The 24,711-nt window shown below is 41.6% G+C and overlaps 1 protein-coding gene across 5 annotated transcripts in view; it reads right to left on the reverse strand.

Annotated features, from left to right (window-relative positions):
* Window positions 1-24,711, reverse strand: part of LOC126272765 (peptidyl-alpha-hydroxyglycine alpha-amidating lyase 1) — an 89,782-nt gene that overhangs the window by 34,333 nt on the left and 30,738 nt on the right. For all 5 annotated transcript variants that reach the window (XM_049975892.1, XM_049975893.1, XM_049975889.1 and 2 more), the window contains exons 4-6: window positions 13,567-13,807; window positions 888-1,180; window positions 572-781 (exon numbers count right to left, since the gene is read on the reverse strand). In XM_049975892.1, the coding sequence (XP_049831849.1) occupies window positions 572-781; window positions 888-1,180; window positions 13,567-13,807 (744 nt within the window). The remainder of the gene's footprint in view (window positions 1-571; window positions 782-887; window positions 1,181-13,566; window positions 13,808-24,711) is intronic.

Raw genomic sequence — 24,711 nt, forward strand, 5'->3', positions numbered from 1 at the left:
GGTTACTGATGCAGCAAGATGTTAGCTCTGACACTGAGCAGTCGATTGGTACCATGTAGGCATACAGGTGCTACCAGTAAGGTGACATAACGGTGACACGTTGAATGGAGATTATGTTGAAAAATAGGATTTTGTAGCAAAATAATAGGGAACAATATGGTGTATTGGAATCGTGAATAAAACCAACCTGCTTTCCGAAAAAGTGTTGCATTACTTACTTAATGTCCCTCGTCCAAAACACACAAAATCTTCGAGTGGTAAAAAGACTCAAATTATTTGGGCTCAAGATATTATGTGTGATGGAAGATGAAGTATGCATCCCTCCCCTCCTCCATCTAACCTTTACAATATTCTCTATTATACAGTTTCATTTTTCAAACTGTCTTTTCTTCAACAGTGTGTTATTAATTTTTTACATTGACTTGTCACCTACATAAAAGAACTCCGTCGCCACGTCTCTCTCTCTCTCTCTCTCTCTCTCTCTCTCTCTCTCTCTCTCTCTCTCTCTCTCTCTCTCTTGTTCTTTTTATGACTATTAATTTTTTTTATTGTAATAAACTGATGTGCATACCTTGTGATGGAGAGTAGGCAACACTAAACAGTTTGTGACCCATATCAGGAGACTGTATTTCATATAAAAAGTATCCAGATGTGATGTTGAAACTGAGAATACGTCCATTTTCACGATCAGCAAGGAAAAGTGTTTCCTTTTCTTCAGCTACTGCAAGTGCGTGGGGCAAACTGAAAGTATATGCTGTCAAGCCTATGCCATCCAAAGAACCTGTAAAATAGTTCATACAGAATATAATATATCCGTTATATTTTTTTCTATGTCAAATGCAAAAAAAAAAAAAAAAATACAGAAAGTAATACTTATCTATCATTACCTTGCAGTATATTACGGCCCCATTCCATAAGTTTTTGCCCACTGGTATCGAATTTAATAATTCGGCTGTTACAATAACCATCAGAAACAAAAAAGTCTCCATTGGACAATATAGCAACATCTGTAGGCTTGCAAAAATGTGTATCATCATTTCCTGGCACAAATTTTGTGCCAAGAATTAAAGCTGGTTTCTTCCATTGATTCCTTTTGAACATAAATACTTGATGCAGAGCTACGTCTGTTACCCATACATTATTCTCAGAATCCACTGTTAGGCCATGTGGAAGATAAAATCTGAAATGAGTAATAACAAAATACATTACAGTACAACTTGTGCATACATGGGTTATGAACCCTAAATTCCACATTAGTAATATAAATGTGGGGCCTCTTTCACCTTCAGTACATGTACAACAGTGAACTAATGTGAGCAACCACACAACATGCAGTGCAGTCTTCAAAACTTACATGAATATGGTAGTTGTTTCAAGTGACTGTATATACCATCTTATGAACTACTACAACTGTTTAGTACGAATAGACACGCATGTCTACACTGCATGCAAAATATGCCCAATTGATCCATAACATCTCACAGTTGATCAATAAATTTGCACAAAAATATGCCTACTGTCAAACTTTGCAGTACAGTAAATTACATTCTGTCTATTAAAATTGGATTTTATTGCTACTGCACTAGTCATAATAGTACACAGCAAAATTAATAAACAAAAAACAAGTTAAGAGTATACCCTACTAATTTTTGAAAAGCCTGGCTGACAAAAAAAAAAAAAAAAAAATTGGCACTGATGGGCTGACAGCAGATAATAAACCATTGCCTCCAAAGAGAAAACAAAGTAATGCAAATTAACCAGGAGTTAAAAATGAAGGAACAGGGTTGTGATAAAGGGATACTGCACATCAGATACCCAAGTTGGAAATCGATTAAGTTTCTGAAACAATTTCAATGTGTTGCCATACTTACACTTTCTATCAGAAAGCTCATTACTTTATGATCACATATCAGCCAATATATCATAAATAACTCAGTTTCAAGTCCATACTCAATTGCTACACAGCATTGGCAGATAATACTGCTATCAGGACAACTCAAGCTTACGCCACATGCTAAAATAACAGTCAATTTTAGTACAGTGAGAAAGATGGAAAGCTATGTAATCACTTGGCACAGTAAAAAAATAGCTTTATTCTTTCCCCAAATTGGTGTTATTTTCTGATGGCTTACTTTTCACTTACTTTTTTACTTTTGTTGTATTTCATTGTTTTCCATTTTTATGTTGACTATGAATATATACACGTCATTTATATTATATTTATTGACATCACATATCTTGTTTGGCTGTTATTTCACTTAAAGCCTATTGCAAAAATCAAGTAAAGAATAAATAAATCTGCATGCAACACACCCAAAAAATGTCAAAAGTTTTTCAGAAGAAAGAATTCTTACAACTTCAAGTCTTCAAATTTCTACTTGGGCAGACTTTAACGCAGGGAGTACCATTTGCCTTGACCACCTCAAGTAAATTTTTGTCCTATAGAGAAATAAAAAAATAAAAAAAGTCCATCAAGCAAATGTTGTGTTGCTATCAGGGGAAAACATCAAGATTTTCTTTCTGCTAACTTTGTTTGTTACAAACAGCAGTGTATCTTTTTCAAAGAGCACCCTGTATTTTTTTCTTTTTATTTGACAATTCAGGACCTGTTGAAGAATCTATCACACTGTAGCATTTACATAAACATGATGTTATTACAAATGTAACACAAAATTGACTTTTACTCTATCACCACACAGCAAAGATAAATGAGGTTATATAATTTGTCCACTTGCTGGAGTTTACAGTAAATAAATTGAAACACAATGAAAACGGACACCAGTCATTAATTCGTGTCTTTGGATGAACGTTTGTGTGATTACAATGCATGCCAAAGAAGACAAAGTAGAAATGCTGCCTATCTATGGAGAATGTAAGTAAGTAGAATGGTAATTGCAATAAGTTGGAAGAGAGGGTTCTTGTCAGGCTATAGTTCTCTGTAGAGTTTCTCTGCCTGTGCAATCTTACACCTATCTTCAACCATAAGAAAATAATTAGATATGATACAATTTTTAATCAAAGATTGCCCTTATGGTACACAACACACTGTTTGAAAGTATTACAGTATTGTGCTACATGTACCAGTATTGTAAATAAGAAAATGTAATTGTTTTGTTTACTGTCAACTCCAGCAAATTGATGAGTTTTCCCAGGTACATGCAATGTGTGCCATGCAGTACAGGAGAGTCAAAGTCAATTTTGTGATACTTTTTAATAATGTCTTGTTTATATAAATGGTTTACCTGTGATGAAAAGCCTCTTTAGTGTATATATTATGAAGGGATATAAATCTGTTCAAAATTTAATGAAGTAGCAAGTTTTCGTGTAAAGAAATAGAAATCTTCTAGAATATTGCTCAAGTGTGTGGGACCCCTACAACTTAGACTAAAAGGGGATACTGAACATATACAGAGAAGGGCAGCACGAGAGGTCACAGGTTTCCTTCTTTAATCCATGGGAGAGTGTCACAGAAATACTGAAAAACTCAACTGGAAGACTCTTGACAATAGATGTAAATTATCTGGAGAAAGGCTATTTACAGAGTTTCAAGAACTGTCTTTAAATGATTACTCTAGGAATATACTACAACCCCCTATGGATCGCTCACATTGGGGTTTTATAGGTAAAACTACAATAATTACTACATCCAAAGACGAATTCAAATGATCATTCTTCCTATGCTCCATAAATGAATGGAACAGAAAGAAATCATAATAACTTTTACAATGGGATGCACCCTCTGCCATGGATCTTATAGTGGTTTGCAGAGTATAGATATAGACGTACAACCTGATGGATCTTTTCAACAAATTTGAAGATTTGTTGAAAGATGAATCTATAAGAGTACTGGCATTGCCGCAAATTAATTTTCGAAATATATCAACGATAAACTCCAGTTTGTGGAAGACAGCAACCTAATAGCCTGATGGTAGCAAATATCCACATCTTTCCACACTGGCATACTTCTTACACAGCATTCCAGTATATCAGGACTGGCACATCTTCGAAGCCACAGATGATTGATAATATTGTCTTCCTGAATAGTAATCTTCTAAATTAGACAGGTAGCTGTACAGCTCTCTTTCTCTGAACTATCAGGATTACATTGCCTTTTTTTTACAAAATTTTCAGTAGCATTAAAAGGCAGAAGGAAATATATAATTAATGCAGAAATTGATATAGGAAATACTTAACCTAAAATTTATGAGGTTTCCTTGTAACTTTTAACGACCTCCTTCAATATATTCTTAGTTTTTCTGCTATTCCCAGCAAGAACTTCAAAATCAGACCTGTAAAATATTATGAAACTAAATAATAATGATCTGCTAAACGCTTACATAAAATTTTAAAACTGTGTGACAGTAATACTATTCTAGAACCAGCTGTTCCAGTTCATGACAATTGTCACACACTGTCAACTATCAAATGGGCTAGCACACCACGGAGCACTGTCACTTGCTGTGATCAATCAAACTGGCCAGCACAGCAGAATCTTGTGATCTGCCAGTCACACGTTACATGGATAATGACCTCATACTTCAAAAAACCCCACGATACGGGATCTGAACCACTGCGGTGAGTGTCCAGAGCACCCCTGCTTTGTAGGGCGCTGTTGGAACACCCTGTTTTGGACTATACTGAATGTTCCACAGTCTTTGGAAAAAAAAAAGAGGTGATAGATAACATCATGCGTAAAAGTTTTTGTTTGAGACAAGATGTTTACAGATGCTTCCCAATTATGTTAAGCATTCTTTAGTATTCACTACCTTGGGAAGATGAGATTTCACCAAACTAGCATGGTGTACTAACCAAGTTTGCAGCATACTACCTACCCCAGTAAACTGATAGTGATTTTCAACAATGAAACCATAAGAATGAGCACCTCTAAATGGAGAAAGATATTTTAGAAGTGAATCGGGAACTTCAATTTTGCTCAGCCTATTGCCTTTCATACAGATAATAGACAAAACACAGTACATATGAGTGCCACAGAGTGCCTACAACCAGCCACCTCTCAGGGGCATAACTTTAGATGAAACCTAGTGTCACTAGGAACCATAAGGAATGATATCTTAATAATAATTAGCTGAGAAACCAGGCATTGCCCTGGTAGTTATTTATTGCTGTACCCGACACTTCTTGCACGTGGAATTTGTTTTTAACTTATAAGTTTCTTTGTATAAAACATCTGAAGTAGTATGATTGAGGACATGAATGAAGAGCTTGTTTGCTTCACTGCATGGGAGACAGCAATGTAGAGCTGGCTGCAAGGAAGCAACTGAGACTTAGGTCCGCACCTGCATCTGACCTGCATCTGGCCTTGTGCTTTATTTATGATCATGGCACAACATAAGCTCACTGTAAACTGTAGACATTTAAAGCAAAATGATACAGTGTTAGGAATAAGAGGGATTCAGAGCATAAAACCTTGCTCACCTGGTGGGCTTTCCAGCGAAATTTCCACTTTTACCGGGTGGTTCTTTCCATGTTTTGCGAGCATGCTAAGTTTAATTCTAAAATTCATTGCATATTTCTGTATTTGAGAGGCATAGTAATGCATTTTATAACAGCAATGTGAAAATTCGTGCAGTTGTCATTTGTTTATTGTTTTGCATGGGCAGTAACTATTTATCACATCCAGTCAGCCTTAACCCTTTGAAAAAGAAGCACCTGGAAGCTAGCAAGTAGAATATTTAGTTTCCCATTTGTGTTTTCAGTTTAATTCTTAAATTCTCTGTGTGTTTTTGTGCGCCTGCAAAGTTTAATTCTTAATTTCATTGCATATTTTTGTATTTGAGAGGTAAAGCAACATGTTCTTGTAACAGTAGCATGTACATTCACACAGATGTCGTCTGTTTGTTTGTTTGTTCTGGACAGCCAGTAACCGCAAAAGACCACAACTGAATCAGCTGCCAGCCTTCATCGGTGAAGCACCGGGTGGCTAGTGAGTCACATATTTAGCTTTTGCTACTTTATTTCATAGTTTAGTTTTCATGTGGATAGGGTGTGGGTGTGGTCGTGTGCTGTGTGTGAACACAGGAGGAGCTGGCCGCAGTTCGTGAACAGCTGAAGACACTCAAGGCCACAGTCAGCCATCTGCAGGCTAATGCCTTGGGCTGTAGAGCCATCAAAGAAACTGACGCATCGCATGGGACACTTTGGGTGTTGCTCGTTTCACACACAGGCTCTGCTGTTGAAGCATCCTCCTGCATTCCCCACATGTCAGATACGTGCTCACGGGAGGGTGATTGGTAGCTTGTTACACGATTGTTTCACTCACAACAGAGTGTCAATGTGAATTCTGGCTGTCTGGCCTCACCCATTCACCCTGTGAGTGGACAATGGCCACTTTTTCAGCAGGATCTGAGCAGGCACACGCGTGGACAGGGGGGTTTATTTGGGAGCTCTTATGTTAGGCGTTTTATGGAGGACCTTGGGGAAATAACATCCAGGGCCATAAAAAATTCCGATGTGCACTCTGTGTGTCTGCTGGGAGGGCTTCACCAGAAATATGTAGGAGGCCATGCCTATGGCTATAGTGTGCAATAGACAGCAAGTTATTGCTCATACCAGCATCAATGATGTCTGTTGCTTGGGTTCTGAGGACATCTGCAGTTCTTAAGGGTAGCTGTGGGACTGGTGAAGACTGCTGGCCTCGTTCACAGGGTGCAAATAGAGCTCACAATTTGCAGTACCGCAGGATCCACTAGGTCGTAAAAGAAGACACTGAAGCAATACAGAGGCAGGCTGCTAGATTTGTTACTGGTAGGTTCAATCAGCACACAAGTGTCAGGGAGCGTGCTTCATGAACTCACATGGGAATCTCTGTAGGGAAGACAATGCTCTTTCTGCAAAATACTATTCCGCAAACTGGTAGTTGAGGCCATCTGCAGAACGATTAAACTGCTGCCAACATACATTTCTCGTAAGCACCACGAAGACAAGATGTGAAAAATTAGGGCTTGTATAGAGACTTATAGTTAGTCACTTTCCCTCAGTCTATTTGCAAGTGGAACAGGAGAGGAAACAACTAGTAGTGGTATAAGGTACCCTCCCACCATGTATCATATGGTAGTTTGCAGAGTATGTGTGTAGATGTTATAATTAAAGTGTAGGTACTCACAGTGGTCCAGTGTCGGCTTTAATTATCGTATGATGGCGAAACTTGGTAGACATGTTAATGCAGAACTGATTTACACGGGAAAAAAATTAGTTTCAATTTTGGCCACCAGGTGCAAATCTGGCTCTGTACAGCATCTTGTCGATGTCTTTGGTGCTCCTATTGAAAAACGTGTGTAAGTGGCAGTTAATAATAAAATCAACATTAGGTATACCTCACTTGTTTGACCTTTTCTGCCCAAGTCCTGACCTTAATCAGTTACATATGAAAACAGTTCTATGCATTTTTCTTTCATTTGCAGTGCCTGATTTGCACCTGGTAGCAAAATATTGGAACTTCATTTTCCCCCCACTGTATACTGGTTTCACACTAATGCATTAGAATGTTTACCATGTTTTGCTAGCATACAAATAATTAAAGCCCAAACTGGACCATTGTTAGAAGCAACACTTTAATTACAACCACCCAGTGTGATGTTACACCAGAGAGGGGTAACTTTGAGCCTCTCTGATTGTCAGTTTCTGAGGAGCAAGATAATGCATGATGCTCTCAATCAGAGTTACATCATGCTTCGCTTTCAGATGGAATTTCCAAAGAGATGTTCATGCCACATAAAGTCTCACCTCGCAATCTTCATTGAACTCTTGAGACTGCTAAGTCCTGTCTTTTAAGCCATTCTGGTATATTCAGAAAGATTTGACTATTTTATAAGCATTTTTATTTACAAACAAAACAAAATCAAAATGTAATGACTAGCCATCCAAACCACAAAACCAAAATTTCATTTTTCCTAGCAACAAATACTTTTAATACACAAAGCAAAATCATTAAATCCATTTATCCTAGGCAAATCATTGAATCCATTTATCCTAGGCAAATCATTGAATCCCTTTAGCCCAGGAAAATCATTAAATCCATTTATCCCAGGCAAATCATTAAATCCATTGATCCTACACAAGTAAATTTGCTGTTAGTTTTTATTTGTAAAGCTAAGATTGCGGCATTTAATTCTGTCACCAACATAAACTTCTGTAAATACATTTTTCACTGAGTTAAAATAAACTAATAGAGCCATCTCCTGGCTCTTTGGTGTACTGAGCCATGGTGATTAAACACACAAACTACTAAGCTGTGCTAGTGATTTTAGATAAAACTTTAAATTGTGATTTTTTTCTCCATGTTCCGATTTTGATGAAATAGAACCCTTATGTTGCCCCAAGCTACACACAAATTGCATGTGTAAAGTCCATGAACATTTTTCTACTTGTTTTGGTGGTTATCATGTTCAGACAGACAGACATGGCAATTTTAAAGTTTTATTATTAGTACAGGTAGGTTATAATTATGATTTTATGCACTATTACTACCACACATTCAGGACTTATACCACTATACACATTTGACTGTGCTGCGCCCTGAAGGAGAATACATATGTTGAAAATATCTCCAAGGGATAACTATGACAATGTTTTCTTCTTCCCAGTTTTACACACTTTTAAATGTGCATTCTGTGTCCATCCTGAAAGCAGTTATCTTTCATCTGAGTAATTCCCGTTTGTCTTGCAGTAACAGTGCTCAATTACACAATTTCAAAAAGCAATCACAACATGATAAGTAAGCTCTTTTAGGGCAAGTCATTTTTTCAAATTTTTGTTCCATAATCTTACTCCAGTTTGTTAATTATACAGGGTGATTCACGAAAATATGCAAATATTTTAATATGTTATTCTACAAGGAAAACTAAAGAAAAAAGTTCACGTAATCATACGTCCACTAATGTTTAGTTATGGAGTTACGGCTAATAAAAGATTTTGCCTGAAATTTAGCGACTTCTCTAATATGAGGCCATCGCAAAACTGTATGAGGTAAAGCAAAGCTTGATTTCCATTTATTTTGTTGCTATTGAACTGCCAAATCTAGTAAAACATGTCCCAGATTTGTATCTGCAATAGTTTTTCAGAACATTCAGAGAAGCGAAGACATAATTTCATAAAGTTTGTAATTTATTAACTACTTGGACCAATTTGTTTCTTAAATTCTAGACAATTGCACAAAGTTTTTGACAGAAGTTGTAGAGAATTTAATTTTGGAAAAATAATGCTAATAACATTAATTGAAACTGTATGAATGTGTCAGATAATCTGCTTTTTTAATACCATAGCACACACAAATTCATGCTAAAAGCTTAGTGTTAAGGAAGTTGTACAGTGTACATACAACTCCACAATACATTCACTCGTTTCCAGGTTAGGAAACAACTGAAACAACTCACTAATGATTGCCAAAAATGACAAACATTTCTACATTCTTAATGGAAAGTAAACAAATTTACTTGTATAACAATCCTTGCTTATCCCGAAGTTTCTAAATTTCACGCAAAATATTTTATTAACCGTAACTCCGTAACTAAACATTTGTGGACCTATGTGAATATGAACTTTTTTCTTTAGTTTTACTTGTAGAACGACATATTAAAATATCTGCATATCTTCGTGAATCACCCTGTATATGCCATAAATAATGTTCAGTATAAATTCAGTGAACCTATCAAAGTATGTGTTAAGTATATTTAAAAGTACACAATGCTTGTTATAGTGAGAAGAGTAAATTGTTAACATAATTTAGCATTATGGTAACTGATGTACGTATGATAACCTATGTTATAATCAATTAACAATATGTAATATGTGGTGATGTGTGTAACAGCTCCATAAGACTTTCCATAGCAGCATAAATGAAAAATTCGCAAAGTCAGCTTCACTAATCATGACAGTACATCATTATTTGCTGACTGTATCACGAATACGCGTAAACTTTAATATTTGTTGCTGCGGACAGCATTTCTCATATTCGCACAGATGTCTATCTATAGTAATTTTCTAATCACTCAAAATACACTGAAGTGCCAGAGAACTTGGTATAGGCATCCATTTTCAAATACAGAGATATGTAAACAGGTAGAATACGGTGCTGTGGTCGGAAACGCCTATATCAGACAACAAGAGTCTGATGCGGTCGCTAGATCAGTTACTGCTGCTTACAATGGCAGGTTATCAAGATTTAAGTGAGTATAAATGTCGTGTTATAGTTGGCACACAAGTGATGGGACACAACATCTGAGGTAGCAATGAAATGGGGATTTTCCCATCCTACCATTTCAAGAGTGTACCGTAAATATCAGGAATCTGGTAAAACACTAAATCTTCGACAGTGCTGTGGCTGGAAGTGAAAAAAGATGCTGTAAGAATGGGACCAATGATGACTGAAGAGAATTGTTCAACATGACAGGAGTGTAACCCTTCCACAAACTGCTGCAGATTTCAGTGCTGGGCCATCAACAAGTGTCAATGTGTGACTCATTCAATGAAACATCATAATCGATATGGACTTTCGGAACCGAAGACCCACTCATGTCCCCTTGATAACTGCACAACACGAAGCTTTACACCTTGCCTGGGCCCATCAACACCAATATTGGACTGTTTACGGCTGGAAACATGTAGCCTCCTTAGACAAGCCTTGTTTCGAATTGTATAGAGCAGATAGTACGGATATGGAGATAACCTCACGAGCCTATGGACCATACATATCAGCACGGGACTGTTCAAGCTGATGGAATCTCTGTAATGGTGTGGGGCACGTGCAGCTGGAGTGATACGGGACTCCTGATACATCTAGATACAACTCTGACAGGTGATACATACTTAAGTATCCTGCCTGATCACCTGCATCCATTCATGTCCACTGTGCATTCCGACAGACTTAGGCAATTCCAGCAGGACAATGCAACACCCCCATGTGTCCAGAGTTGCCAGAGGGTTGCTCCAGGAACACTCTTCCGAGTTTAAACACTTTTGATGGCCACCAAACTCCCCTGACATGAACATTATTGAACACATCTGGGATGCCTTGCAACGTACTGTTCAGAAGAGGTCTCCACTCCCTTGTACTCTTAGGGATTTATGGACAGCCCTGAAGGATTCATGGTGTCAATTCCCTCCAGCAGTACATCAAAAATTAGTCGAATCTATGCCACATCACCTTGCAGCACTTCTGCGTGGTGACGGGGGCCCTACACAATATTAGGCAGGTGTACCAGTTTCTTTGGCTCTTCAGTGTATTGTTCTTAAACATATTTTAATGTGGCAAGTTTAATATAAATAAGTTATAACGCTTCAGAGATTTTAGTATTTAAGTACATTCACCAATTTATTCAGTAAAATTTTGCATGGCAGGATATACTGCAAGCAAATCAATATTTCTGTTCTGTAGAATCCTCAAACTCAAGAGTGCTGCCATTATGATATGTCCATTTTTATCTTTTCTACATACAGTTGTACTAGGTTGTGGCAGCATGTGTCTAATCATCTAATAATGCTATGCAGACAAAGAAGTCTCAACGCAGTAGCATTAAATTATTGTGGAACTATGAGGGAAAGCTCACGTCAATGATGGGTGCCAAATATGACACAGTTCAATTGTGAGCCCTGTCCACATCAAGTCAGAGACTTTGGTATTTAAAGGCACTTAAATTTTTGTGGCATTTTAAAATATTTGTGTATGTTAATGCTAAGCCTCTTATACTAAACAAATCTAGAGTGTGAACAATTATATTTTCCATGTACCAACTACAACTTCCAGCTAGGCATGTGTTTTGAAAATTGAAAACCAGTATCAATGGATACAAAGACTGCACGCTATGCAGCCAAGAACGTGTCAATGAATATCTACATTTTAACTAAAATGATGTCTCAGGACTGCAAGTAAAGCAGTTTCATATCCTTTTATAGTGGAGAAATAAAAAACATTGAATGTTTGCATGCAACTAAAGATGGACTTCAGTGTTCATAGTAGTGCATGATCTTGTTTAAAATTATTTTCACTCATTGTTACATCAACTTCCAGTACAAATTTTGCTACATGAACAGACAGTTTTCAAGTACTGTGCAATGAATTCTTTGGAGTCACAAGTTCTTAATACAATTGTTATAGTGTTTTAGGAATGACAAGAAACTTTTGTGCAATTACTGATGTTCATAAATACATTTTGGTGATTTTAGTTTTTAGGCCACGGGCTAAGTCACATTTCTGTGCCTAATGTTTCATATTCCAATGCTGGAGACATCACAAAGGCCTTAGAAACCATATACAATCTCAAAGAAGCTCAGCAAGTCATATTGTTTACACATTTCCAGGCAAAAGCCGGTTTGTGATGTCATCAGACCAATGCCTATGGTCATGCAGTCATACCGATGTGTCTTATGGAACTTTATTTAGTACTAAGACCCACAACTACTCTACTTCAAACCTTCTTCTATTCTGTTACAGTTATTTTCATGCTTCTTCATTTGTATCGTCTCTCTGTACATACCAACATTGAGATTATAATAAAACCATAATATTGGAGAAACAAAATTGGTTGTTTCCTGGTCCCTGTGCATGGTCTGCTATAGTCGGTTTATCTGTATTTCTCAGATGAAAATTCCTTGTGTTTCTTAAGGAGAGTGTTGATGTTTCTTTTTGTAGTTCCTGTGTACACTTGACTGCCTGTGCAAAGTATTTTATATACTTTGGCTTAGGAATACAAGGGCAGTCATCATCTGGGTAACACTGGTAATTTGACACAGGCAGAACATGCACTGGGATCAGGGAACCACCAAATTTTATTTCCTTGATACCAAAGTATTATCAAATTTGAATTGCTACTACACTATGATGTACAGAGAAGCCATAGAAATTCAAAAACACAAAAACAAGACAAGTTGTAGACCTTAGTACTAAACAAAGTGCCTCAGGCAGTGGGCTGATGATGTCAAAAACTGACCGTTGCCTTGAAATGTATAAATAATTTGACTTGCTGACCTTGTTTGAGATTGTAACTAATTTCTGAGTTGTCATTCCCTCTCACCATGACCTAATGCTCATAAGACAAATATTGCCAAAAATGTAAGTACTGGCCATACAAGCCTGCGTTTCATTTACGTAACTGGTCTAATGGTTCAGCTCTATTATGACTACTGTCTCATTTTGTGTCACAGTGTGTAAATATAAACAAGTCTGATTTAATTTCAGTGGTAGATTCTTAAGGCTGACAACTTACAAATTCTATAACAAGAAGAGCAACATGTTTACCACATTTCGCTCAAAAATTTTGGCCTGCTGCATCTTGTTGTTAGAGAAACAGGAATTATTACAACAGTTATTCCTAGGAGAGACAGCAACCACACTCTCTAAACCAGGTAATGATACACAATTACATGTAGCCCAAAAGTGAATTTAAAAATACTCACTGTACAAGGAAGTGATACAATCTGTATAATTTTCTAAATATTACTCTCTTGTACATACAATAATGCAAAAGTAAATGATGCATACCACACAACACAAATATAAAATTTCACTAATATATTATATAAACCCATTCAACAATGAGGTATTGAACTTACATGTTGTTTCCCCATTCATACAGAACATGACCAGTCGTTGCGTTGAAAACAATGACTGCTGACTGCTTTATTGGGCCTAGAGAAATTTCACTGAATGTGTTGTCAAGCAGGAATGTCTGTGAACCCCATGTCCGATCTCCTCTATGGAAGACAACAATATTGCCATCTGTGTCAATGCTCACAGCAGAAAGCTGCCCCACGTGTTTACTTGGATCTGGCCAGTCAGGCACTAATTTGTATACTGAAAAGTTTACAATTACAAGATTAAATCAAGATTAAGTAGTTAATTCAGTACTTACATAAGCCTTCAGCTAATGTCAGGGTAATTACAATAGGAACCCCTGTGTGCAACAGATGTTTCACAATAATTATTTGACATGAAATGGAAAACAGGCGCCAAGAAATGAACTGAGTGCACTGTCGTCTGCTTATAACACATAATTCTTCAGGCTTTCCAGATGATATGTTGACACATTGAATAATCAGATCTTCTGCCACTTATTTGAGTCATTCTCACGCGATATTTCAATGGCGTGACTCGTTGTCTTCTTCAGGTGCTCCCGGAGACTGGTTCTTGGATGGATCAGGTCCAGTATTTTTGCAGGGTGTTGTATCAGGCACTCTGTCTGCAGTCCGCACCTGCCAGGGGCAGCTCTGGTTGTCCTCTCTTGCCACTGGTGCTCCGACTGCTGTCTGCACCCATCTTGGTCATCCTCTGGTGTTGTGCCCATTGTGTGATTCTCCGTTTTTCGTCTGTCACTTCACGTACTCCATCCAAATCTACATTTGCCAGGGAAAGTTCTAGTTATCCTCTCTTTCCACTGGGGCATCGACCATAATCTACACCACATATCCTCTTGTGTCATGCCCATTGTCTAATGCTCTGTTTCGCATTTGCGTCGCACCATGCATTCTATCTGCCAACTGCTGCAGCCTTGACCATCCTTTGGTTGCCTTGGACATCATGTGTGACGTCCTCACCTGTTGGGGCAGGCCTCCAGTGCTGTACTTCTCATTGGGCGCTTTAGGTGTTCTGTCTCCTCTGTGGGAACCGTCAGATCTCTCATTCTACATCCATTACTGTTCAGCCGGTCTAGTGATGTCTACCCTCCAGTACGTAGCATGTGGTGCTGTGTCCAAGAGCTGTTTTCTTGGCCTCCAATCCCATTTATGTTACTCGCAGACTCTCAGTGTTGTCACTGTTGTGTTTTCAGAAGCTGGAGTGCTTGATTCCAGGTGGTGCTGAGCTGGTATCCAGTCTCATGGTTGATGAGATTCTCAGTGACCTTTACCTTGATGGAATCTTTTATGACACTGCCCCAGGGTCTCGAGTGCTGTTTCACACTTTTAATGTTATTGTAGTACATTGAGTGACTGAATTCTAGAGAGTGCTCCACTATTGCTGATTTGGTCCCGTGTCTGAGTGTGATATGCCTCTGATGTTCGGTGGTGTGACTGATGTATGACATCCTACACTGGCAAGGTATGTTGCAAATACTTGGCTTATTTAGCCCCAAGTCATCCTTTACAATCCTCACCAGTGCCCCAGTTTTTGTCGGTGGGAAAAATATGCTTTTGATGTTATGTTTCAAGGAAATTCAGCTGATTCCGGCAGAGATCGGTTCAGCATATAGCAGACATGGGCACCAGACATGGCACCTTCTTTGTCTCTTCTGGAGCACATGGAAGGGGAAATAACGTGTAAAGAACTGCAGAGGAATATTACACAGGCAATCAAAGAAGGAATTTCAAAGCACAGTCTCGAAGTCAGTCATTCAATGAACTACAGTGACTCTCAGACTGTGACACGCATCCTGAGATACTGGACCAGTGTCATAAAAGAATCCATCAAGATCAAGTTCACAGAGAATCTCATCAACCCTGACCCTGGATACCACTTCAGCATCACCCAGAATCCAGCACTTGAGGTTCTGAAAACCCAACAGAGACAAGACTGAGATTCTGTGAGAAAGAAAAATAGGAGTAGAGACCAAGAAAACAGCCCTTGGAAAGAGCACCACACACTACACACCGGAGATGACACATCACTAGACAGAACAAACAGTGACAAACATAGGACCATACACTTGACTGTTTCCACAGAGGAGACAAAACACCTCAAGCACCTAATGAGAAGTACAATACCTAAGGCCCAAGACAACTAGAGGATGGCCAATGCAGAAGTAGCTGATGGTTGGAATGCCTAGCGCAGCACAGATGTGAAACAGAGCATCAGATGATGGGCATGACACCAGAGGGTGGCTAAGCCGGGTGCAGAGAGTGGATGGAGCACCAGTGGCAAGAGAGGACAACTAGAGGCCCCCCCTGGCATGTGTAGACATGAGATGGAGCACATGGCATTGCGTAGACTGAAAACAGAGAGCCTAGCACCATCCAGGCATAAATACTGGACCTGATCCATCCAAGGACCAGTCTCAGGGAGCACCTGAAGAAGACAGCAAGCCACACTATCAAAATACCGTGCGAGAACTATGCAAACAACCAGCATAAAACCCAATTATTTAATCAGTCTACTTACATCTTCTCTGGCTTCTGTGGCTTCTTAAGCTTACTGTGATTAATTGAACAGAATTTTACACCAGACGCATTTCCCTTTTGTCTACAAAGCCTCTTTTGTGGAGAAACCCATAATAATAGTCTACTAATTTTTCAAGTCAAAAGTTATTTTTCTTAAGACAACAGCTGTAAATGGCACATGTGCTCTCAGCATCTGTCATAATAAAAAAGGAGATGTGCTGATGTGCTATGAAGAGGCAAACAGATGTAGAAACAAGGAAAAATGATGAGCTGTTATTTGGATGGAGGCAACCATTTAATGGGGAGGAGCACAGAGTGGCTTATTCTGAGGGAAGGAAGCAATAGTAAATTAATGGCAGAAAGTGTAAAGTAAATGAATCACAAGATTAGTGAACACATGGAATTTGGCTGTTCACTTTCTCTAATCTATATCTCTTATAATAACCACAATGGTAAAATTAGAAAAATTCAGGATTACTCACAGGAGCACTGATGATTGTTTTTCCCACATATTATCTACAAATGCAACAGGAAGGGCAGACAGAATGATAGTGGCTTGCAGATGTCTAACTTAGATGAAGGAATAGTACACATATGCACAGAAAGTTAATGATCTGTTAAGACTTTGGAACTACAGATTGTTTTCCATCTTATTTCCATGTAATTCGAGAAAGGGGTCCTGTAATATCACAACTACAGTAGAATGTGTCGTTTTTCTGTGAGACCACAATATTAATCTGGCAAGCTAAGCACACACATCAAAGTGTACTAGTACACAGGCATGTTGGGTGCCAAGTGGTGTAAGTCACAAGCATTGAAAAATGGGCTGACACCACTTATCACTACCACACAGGCAGATTGTTGTATGCAACATTGGCATCAGTCCTAGTTCAATAATTCGCTCACACTGAACGAAACTGCTGTGCGCCTTAGCAGTTGAGTGGTATATGTCCAAATGCTCGTGGCAGTAAGATCTGCTATCACCACATGATAATGAATAAGTTTGTGGTTTATGAAATGTAACATTCAGATTTTCTGACTTACTTACTTTACTTTACTTTTTGAATCTGAAGCAGACTCAACCAGATACCCTCTCATAAGCTGCCCGATTCTTATAATAACCCTGATAGCCATGGAGGATGGGGGTTAGCAATGCCAGAAACCAAGCTTCCTGGAGAGCAATGCAAAAGAAAGAGTGAAGGCTGAGTAGTTGGCGGAGCACAGCAAGAATGTCATTCTCCACTGGAGAATGACATTGTCCATGACCGAAAAAGGTATGAAAGGACCGATGAGGCAGATTATGCCGATGGGTCATCTACTAGCACCAAAGGAAAGCTGGAATCAAGGACCATTGCGTCTGAGGAAGAGGCAAGACTGAGGTCATCGGCAAATGCCAAAATCTGCAAATCATCCTCAGATGCAGAGCTTGTAGTAACAAGTGGCACAGAGGCAACCTGAACCTCTTCCATCTTACCCAGCTTCTTCTTCTTCTTCTTCTTCTTCTTCTCCTCCTCCTCCTCCTCCTCCTCCACCTCCTCCTCCTCCTCTCCACCTCCCGCTGCTCCTTAGGAGCAACCTGGGAGGGAGTCTCAGAGGGAGGGCCAGGGACAGATGAAGAGCAGGAAGCTCTGCGATCTGGCACTCCTGGCTGCTTGAGCCACTGACTGATGTCAGCTGTCACGCTGGAGGACGTCTTAGAAGGTATACTGACTTCCAAGGGACCCTTTCCGCATGCGAGTGGCCGGAGAAGGCTGGTGTACCTTCAGTGGCAGGTGGGAGGTGGGGGTGGGAAGAGGGGGTCTGATAACCCAGTCAATTTGGGAGGTGTTGGTCTCCCAAAGGAGGTACCTTGGGAGTACCAGAAGAAGCAGTGTCCCCCATCACAGACACGAGGGAAGTGTCAGGGGATCTCTGAGGGCCCACTGGAGGCTTAACAACTACAGGGACATCCATCGCCACCGGGGACAATGAAGTCGCAGTCACAGCATATGATGTAGTCATCTACACAGGATTAAGCCGTTCATATTTCCTCTTTGCGTGCTGACAAGTGAGCCTGTCCAGGGTTTTTATTTCCGTGATTCATCGCTCCTTATGGAGAATAGGGCAATCAGGTGAACAGTTGACACAAGTGGGAGAAGGTACACATGGAGTATCCAGATGCAGAGGATGACCGCAATCCCTGCATGTGGCACTGGAAGTACAACGAGATGACATGTGACCAAACTTCCAACACTTGAAGCACCGCATAGGGGGAGGGATGTATGGTTTCACATCACAATGGTAAACCATCACCTTGACCTTTTCAGGCAATGAGTCACCCAAAAGGCCAGGATGAAGGCAGTAGCAACCCTGTTGTCTTTGGGTCCCCTACGCATGCGGTGGACGAAGTGGACACCCCATAGCTCTAAGTTTGCACGTAGCTCCCCATCCGACTGCAAAAGGAGGTCGGGATGGAAAATAACACCCTGAACCAAGTTAAGGCTTTTATGGGGAGTAAACGAGATGGGGATACCACCCTGCTTGTCAGAGGTGAGCAACGCCCGCAACTGGGCTGGGGAGATCGCTTGGATCAAAATCGCCCCGCTGCACATTTTACACAATGCCGCCATTTCCCCAAACCTATCTTCGAGGTGGTCTACGAAAAACTGGGGCTTCATTGCTGGAAAGGTCTCTCCATCAGTCTTTCAGCAAACTAGGTACCAAGGCAAATACGGTGCACGAGACCGAGTCGCCCAGCAGTCCTCCCAAGGCGTGGCCAGGGAGGGGAACAATCGGGAATCATAGGTCGCTGCATCAAATTCATTTCATACATGCTTGGAGACTGCTGGGACCGAGAGACCACCAGCTTGATTTGATTTAACCCATTTCATTGCGGGTCATACGCCCTGCTGCCACCTACTCCGACCAGGGGCTTTGCCCAGAGGCACCACCCAGCCTCAGCAAGGGCCACCTGGAGGGATGGCCATTGCCGGGAGTCCTGGTGACCTAGAAGGATGGGCACCTACTCCTTGGCATATGTGGGGAGGTCTCAGCTCTGACATCAGTAGTGCCATCCCTGTGTTGTCAGGGGGCTACCACCAAGAGGGTACATGACAACCCCACCACAACGGACTGGCTACCGTGCTGTACTTCGGGTGCCAAAATGGTCCAGAATTGTCATGGGCATGAAAGATGGGATGGCGCAGGAGACGAGTAGTAGGCAACCCATAAGATGTTGGGTGCAAAGCCCGCTGTATGACAACAAGTAGCATGCAAGATTTTGGTGCATGATGGACAAACAAAAAACACCACATAAGGTGTCCTTCCCCACATGGCATGCACTAACAACGGAAATTTGGAAAAGATAGAAGTCAAACCCGTGAGGGGACTAACACATAAAGGCTGAAACATGTGAGACTCCTTTTAACCACCTCTTTCAACAGGCAGGAATACCACAGGCCAATTCTAACCCCTGAACCCGCAGGGGGATACGACCATTTCATGTGAGTACCATTAACATCAGGAATCCGGTAAAACATCGAATCTTTGACACTGGCACAGCCAGGAAAAGATCCTGCAAGAACAGGGTCTATGACAACTGAAGAGAATTGTTCAATGTGATGGAAGTGCAACCCTTCTGCAAATTGCTGTAGATTTCAATGCTGGACCATCAAGAAGTGTCAGTGTGTTAACCATTCAACAAAACACCATCAATATGGGCTTTCAAAGTCGAAGGCCCATTCATGTATCCTTGATGACTGCACAACACAAAGCTTTACGCCTCGCCTGGGCCCATCAACACCGACATTGGACTGATGGTGACTGGAAACATGTTGTCAGACGATCTCGATTCAAATTGTATTGAGCAGATGGATGTGTACAGCTATGGAAACAACCTCATGGATTCATGGACCCCGCATATCAGCAGGGAACTGTTCAAGTCAGTGGTGTTGGGCTTGTGCAGTTAGAGTGCTACGGGTCCCCTGATATGTCTAGATACGACTTTGAATGGTGACATGTACATAAGCATCCTGTCTGGGCACCTACATCCAATCGTGTCCATTGTGCATTCCAACGGACTTGGGCAATTCCAGCAAGAAAATGCAACACACCACACAACCAGTGACCTCATAAACACTTTTGCTGGCCACCAAACTCCCCAAACATGAACTTTATTGAGCACATCCGGGATGATTTGCAACATGCTGTTCAGAACAGATCTCCACCCTCTCATACTCTTACAGAATTATGAGCATTCCTGCAAGATGCACGGTGTCATTTCCTTCCAGCACTACCTCAGGCATCAGTTGATTCCATGCCATGTCTCGTGGCACTTTTGCCTGCTTGCGGGGGCCATACACATTATTAGGCAGGTTTACCAGTTTCTTTGGCTCTTCAGTGTAGTGTGGCCAATACGAAGATGGCAGAGGAAGGTAGATTCCTGCTGGGATAGACAGAGGGAAGAAGCTGGGATAGACAGAGGGAAGAATGCCATATGGTGGAAGTCTCCTTGATGGTCCAAATTTATCGGACAGGGGTTTGGCCTCCCAAGAGTCAGCCCAAGACTGAGCGAAAAGAGATTCAATGTAAAGCCACAAATCTGCCAGCAGAGGGGTCATGGAGAAAGAATGATACGTAGCCTTGCCATGCTTAAGGACAGGAACCACAATATTGCCTCTCCATTGAGAGAGTCCATACCCATGATTAAGGGACAGAAGAACCTAGGGACAAGACAAAGCTTAACTAATACATCGGTTTGCTCTGTTTGATTAAGTAACAGGCTTTGGTGCGAAGACAATTAGAAGTAATAAGATCGCTGGAGGACAAGTGCTGCATAAGATGTTGCAAGGCATGACAATGATCAGGGATAGTGGTGGCAATAGCCGTGTTCCACCATATGTGGACATGGCCTGTCAAGTGGGGAACGGCAATGCTGGCAGCACGGATTATCTTATCTGACAGATCACGGACAACTTCACCAACCTGACAAAGAAGGTGGAAAGATAACCTGGGAGGTACATAGAGACGAATCAGCATGATGGAAAACCCAGCATTAGTCATTAGGAGGCGGAAAAGGAATGAGAGAATCAATGTAAGGTGGTCACTATCACAGATGTTATCATGTGGCCATCAGTGTAAGGAAGGAAGAAGGGGAGGAAAAGAGAGTAAAAGATCAATGACAGAGAAAGTGCCATATGCAGCACTGAAATGAGAAGGGGAACCATCGTTAAGAAAACACAGGCCATGGTGCACAAGAAATTGGTCAAAGAGGATCCTCCAACTAGATGAAGAACCATTGCACCTCAAAGGATGATGGACATTAAAATCTCCAAGGAGGAGGAAGAGGAGGAGGAGGAGGAGGAGGAGGAGTAGGAGGAGAAAAGAAGGGTGGAGTTGCTGAAGGAGAGCAGTTGGGGCAGATGTAAGTGGCCTGTCAGGAGGGAGATAGAAATTGCAAACTGTGATGGCAGAGTCCAAATGGACTCTAACAGTAACCGCTTCCAATGGGGTATGAAGTGGGATCCACACACTAAAAATATCTGCAAATGTACAAGGTCATGGTAGTATCCATTACAGTTCTACTGAATAACCACAGAGCAGGTATCCAAATGAGAGGTGAAGGGGCTGGGCTGGCGCCAATCACACCTCTGGGTCACCATCTGTAACCAACAATGATGGGGGACCTACATAAATAAGATGTCAGACACAGGTTGCAAGGAGGGAAATGGCACCTAAGGGAAGGGGGGCTTGTCCTGGGACTTATGTTTCTTCTTCTCCTCTCTCACAGATGGAGGGGGTCAGAGCATAGAGATTTGTTCTGCTCATTTTTGGGCCCAAAAACAACCAAGGTCAGAAGTGACCATGCCACAATCTTAGGATATCAAGAAGTAAAAAAACTTATTTGTCTATACATTAAGCCCAACTGACAGAAGCAAAGTGAGCTGTCTTGTCAGATTTCCTGAAACGTCCACAAAATACGCTGTAGAGACAGGAGAGGTCCCGAACCAAAGATTAAATGGGCTTCACAACATTGCTTCAGCAGATAAAAAATGAAATGCACTCCACAGTCTGCACATCATTCGTTAAAACAGCTGGTAACTCAGATGGCAAACATACAGGGTGAATAAAAATTTGTGCACTCTGACTTCGCAGTGCTGTCCCTCACATTCTGGCAAAAGTCTGTCACAACATTTTGTCTTGTGCATATTTCTGGCAGTAAATGGACATTAAAGATTGGCAATCTGGCAATACTATAATCACACATATGGTAGGTACCTCTGTCAGCATATAGCAGAGGTTCTGTGCAGCTGGTGCAGTGGATAGTGTTTTGGGTTAGCATGCAGGAAGTCAAGGGTTCGATTCTGGATCGGCGCTTATGTGTTTTTATTTGCCAGTTTCATTCTGTTATGTTGTACTGTAGTATACACCATTTCATAAGCCTCATGTTTCTGATATTTACACAGTATATGTCTGGAAATCATTTGCAAAGCATATTGATGGCCTTACTGATGACATAAGGTCATCACAAATAAAATGGACCTGTACTTGGCAAGAATAGTAGTTGGTACTAATCAATGAGACCACTGGAATACCTGTATAGTAGATGCAGTGGTGTGAAACAACTCACATCCACAACATGCAAAGGCTTCTTTAAAAGCTGATCAATGAAAACAATTGTACTTCCATTTCTGTGCTCAAAATATGAAAGCATAAATGTTTTGTAGAAGACCTACTGTAACAACTGTATGATAATTATGAGTCCCGATACCTTACCATGCAGATTACATTTAGCAAATAAACACATTCACCTTGACTCAGAATTGACCCTCGATCTCCTGCATGCCAACCCAAAATGCTGTCCACTACACTAACTTCACAGCACTACTCCTATATGCTGAAAGAGGTAGTTACCGTACATGTGATTACAGTGTTGCCAGATTGCCAATCTTTATCGTCGATTTATTGCCAGAAATAACACAGGATGAAATTTTGGTTGGTTGGTTGGGTGTGGGATTGAAGGGACCAGACTGCTAAGGTCATCGGTCCCTTGTTCCAAGATAAAATCACACGAAATAAAAACTGTCAGTCGTTAAAAACGGAGAACTGAGACAAGGGACGACACAATACAAGAAAAACAGACAAAGACCAGACAAACGGAACTAAAATCACACCGAGTGTGAAGGTGGTTGGCCGACCATGAAAATAAGGAAAAGCCAACCACCAAATGACATTAAAACCCACAGTTTAAAACCACAGGCCAAAGGCCCAAGTCAATACAGGAAATAAAAGGACAAACACTCAAATCATACGATAAAAACCCCCTGCCCGAATAAAACTCAACACGAGGTCCGCCATAGCAATGTCATCACATAAAAGGGCAGGGAGGGTATCAGGCAGCGCAAACGTCTGCCTGAGTCCTGTTAAAAGCGGGCAGTCCACCAAAATGTGGACCACCGTCAGAGCTGCCCTGCAGCGACATAGCGGTGGGTCCTCCCGGTGCAACAAATGGCCGTGCGTCAGCCACGTGTGGCCAACGCGCAGCCGGCAGAGGACGACAGAGTCCCTCCGAGAGTCCCGCATGGAGGAGCGCCACACACCGGTCGTCTCCTTCACCGCCCAAAGTTTGTTGGGCGTGGGCAGGGTGCGCCACTCGTCACCCCAGGCACCAAGCACTTTCTGGCGCAAAAGCGACAGGAGATCACACTCCATAAGGCCGAGTTCCAGAGCCGGTGAACTCACTGCCTGTTTAGCCAGCGTGTTAACCCGCTCATTGCCCGGGATGCCGACATGACCTGGGGTCCAAACAAAGACCACGGAGCGGCCGCAACGGGCAAGAGCATGGAGCGACTCGTGGATGGCCATCACCAGACGGGAACGAGGAAAGCACTGGTCAAGAGCTCGTAAACCACTCAGGGAGTCACTACAGATGACAAAGGACTCACCTGAGCGGGAGCGGATATACTCTAGGGTGCGATAGATGGCAACCAACTCGGCAGTGTATACACTGTTCCCGGGTGCCAGCGACCGTTACTCACAATGATCCTCTAGAGTAAGAGCGTAACCAGTGCGACCAGAGACCATCGAACCGTCGGTATAGGCCACGGCAGATCCGGGAAACTCGGCAAGGAGAGAAACAAAGCGGCGGCGGAGGGCCGGAGGAGGGACCGAGTCTTTCGGACCCTGTGCCAAATCCAGCCGAATGCATGGTCGGCGCACACACCAAGGGGGCAGACGGAGATTGGCCCGGAAAATAGGCGGGAGAGGAAAAAAACTCAATCCCACACAGTAGAGCCCGGATGCGAACCGCGATCGTACACCCTGACCGGGGGCGCCTGTCTGGAAGATGGACGATCGAGTGCGGGAACAGGTAGTTGGGATGCCCTGGCAAGCTACAAACGTGGGCAGCATAAGCGGCCAGAAGTCGGTCGCGCCGGATCCGCAATGGAGGAACACCAGCCTCGACAAGTAAGCTGTCAACAGGGCTTGTCCGAAATGCTCCTGTGGCGAGTCGGATCCCGCAGTGATGGATGGGATCCAGCAACTGCAATGCTGATGGCGATGCCGAACCATAAGCCACACACCCATAATCAAGGCGGAACTGGATCAGCACTTGATACAGCCGGAGAA

This window comes from Schistocerca gregaria, chromosome 5 (genome assembly GCF_023897955.1).
Source record: "Schistocerca gregaria isolate iqSchGreg1 chromosome 5, iqSchGreg1.2, whole genome shotgun sequence".
In the NCBI taxonomy this organism is placed as follows: Eukaryota; Metazoa; Arthropoda; class Insecta; order Orthoptera; family Acrididae; genus Schistocerca; species Schistocerca gregaria.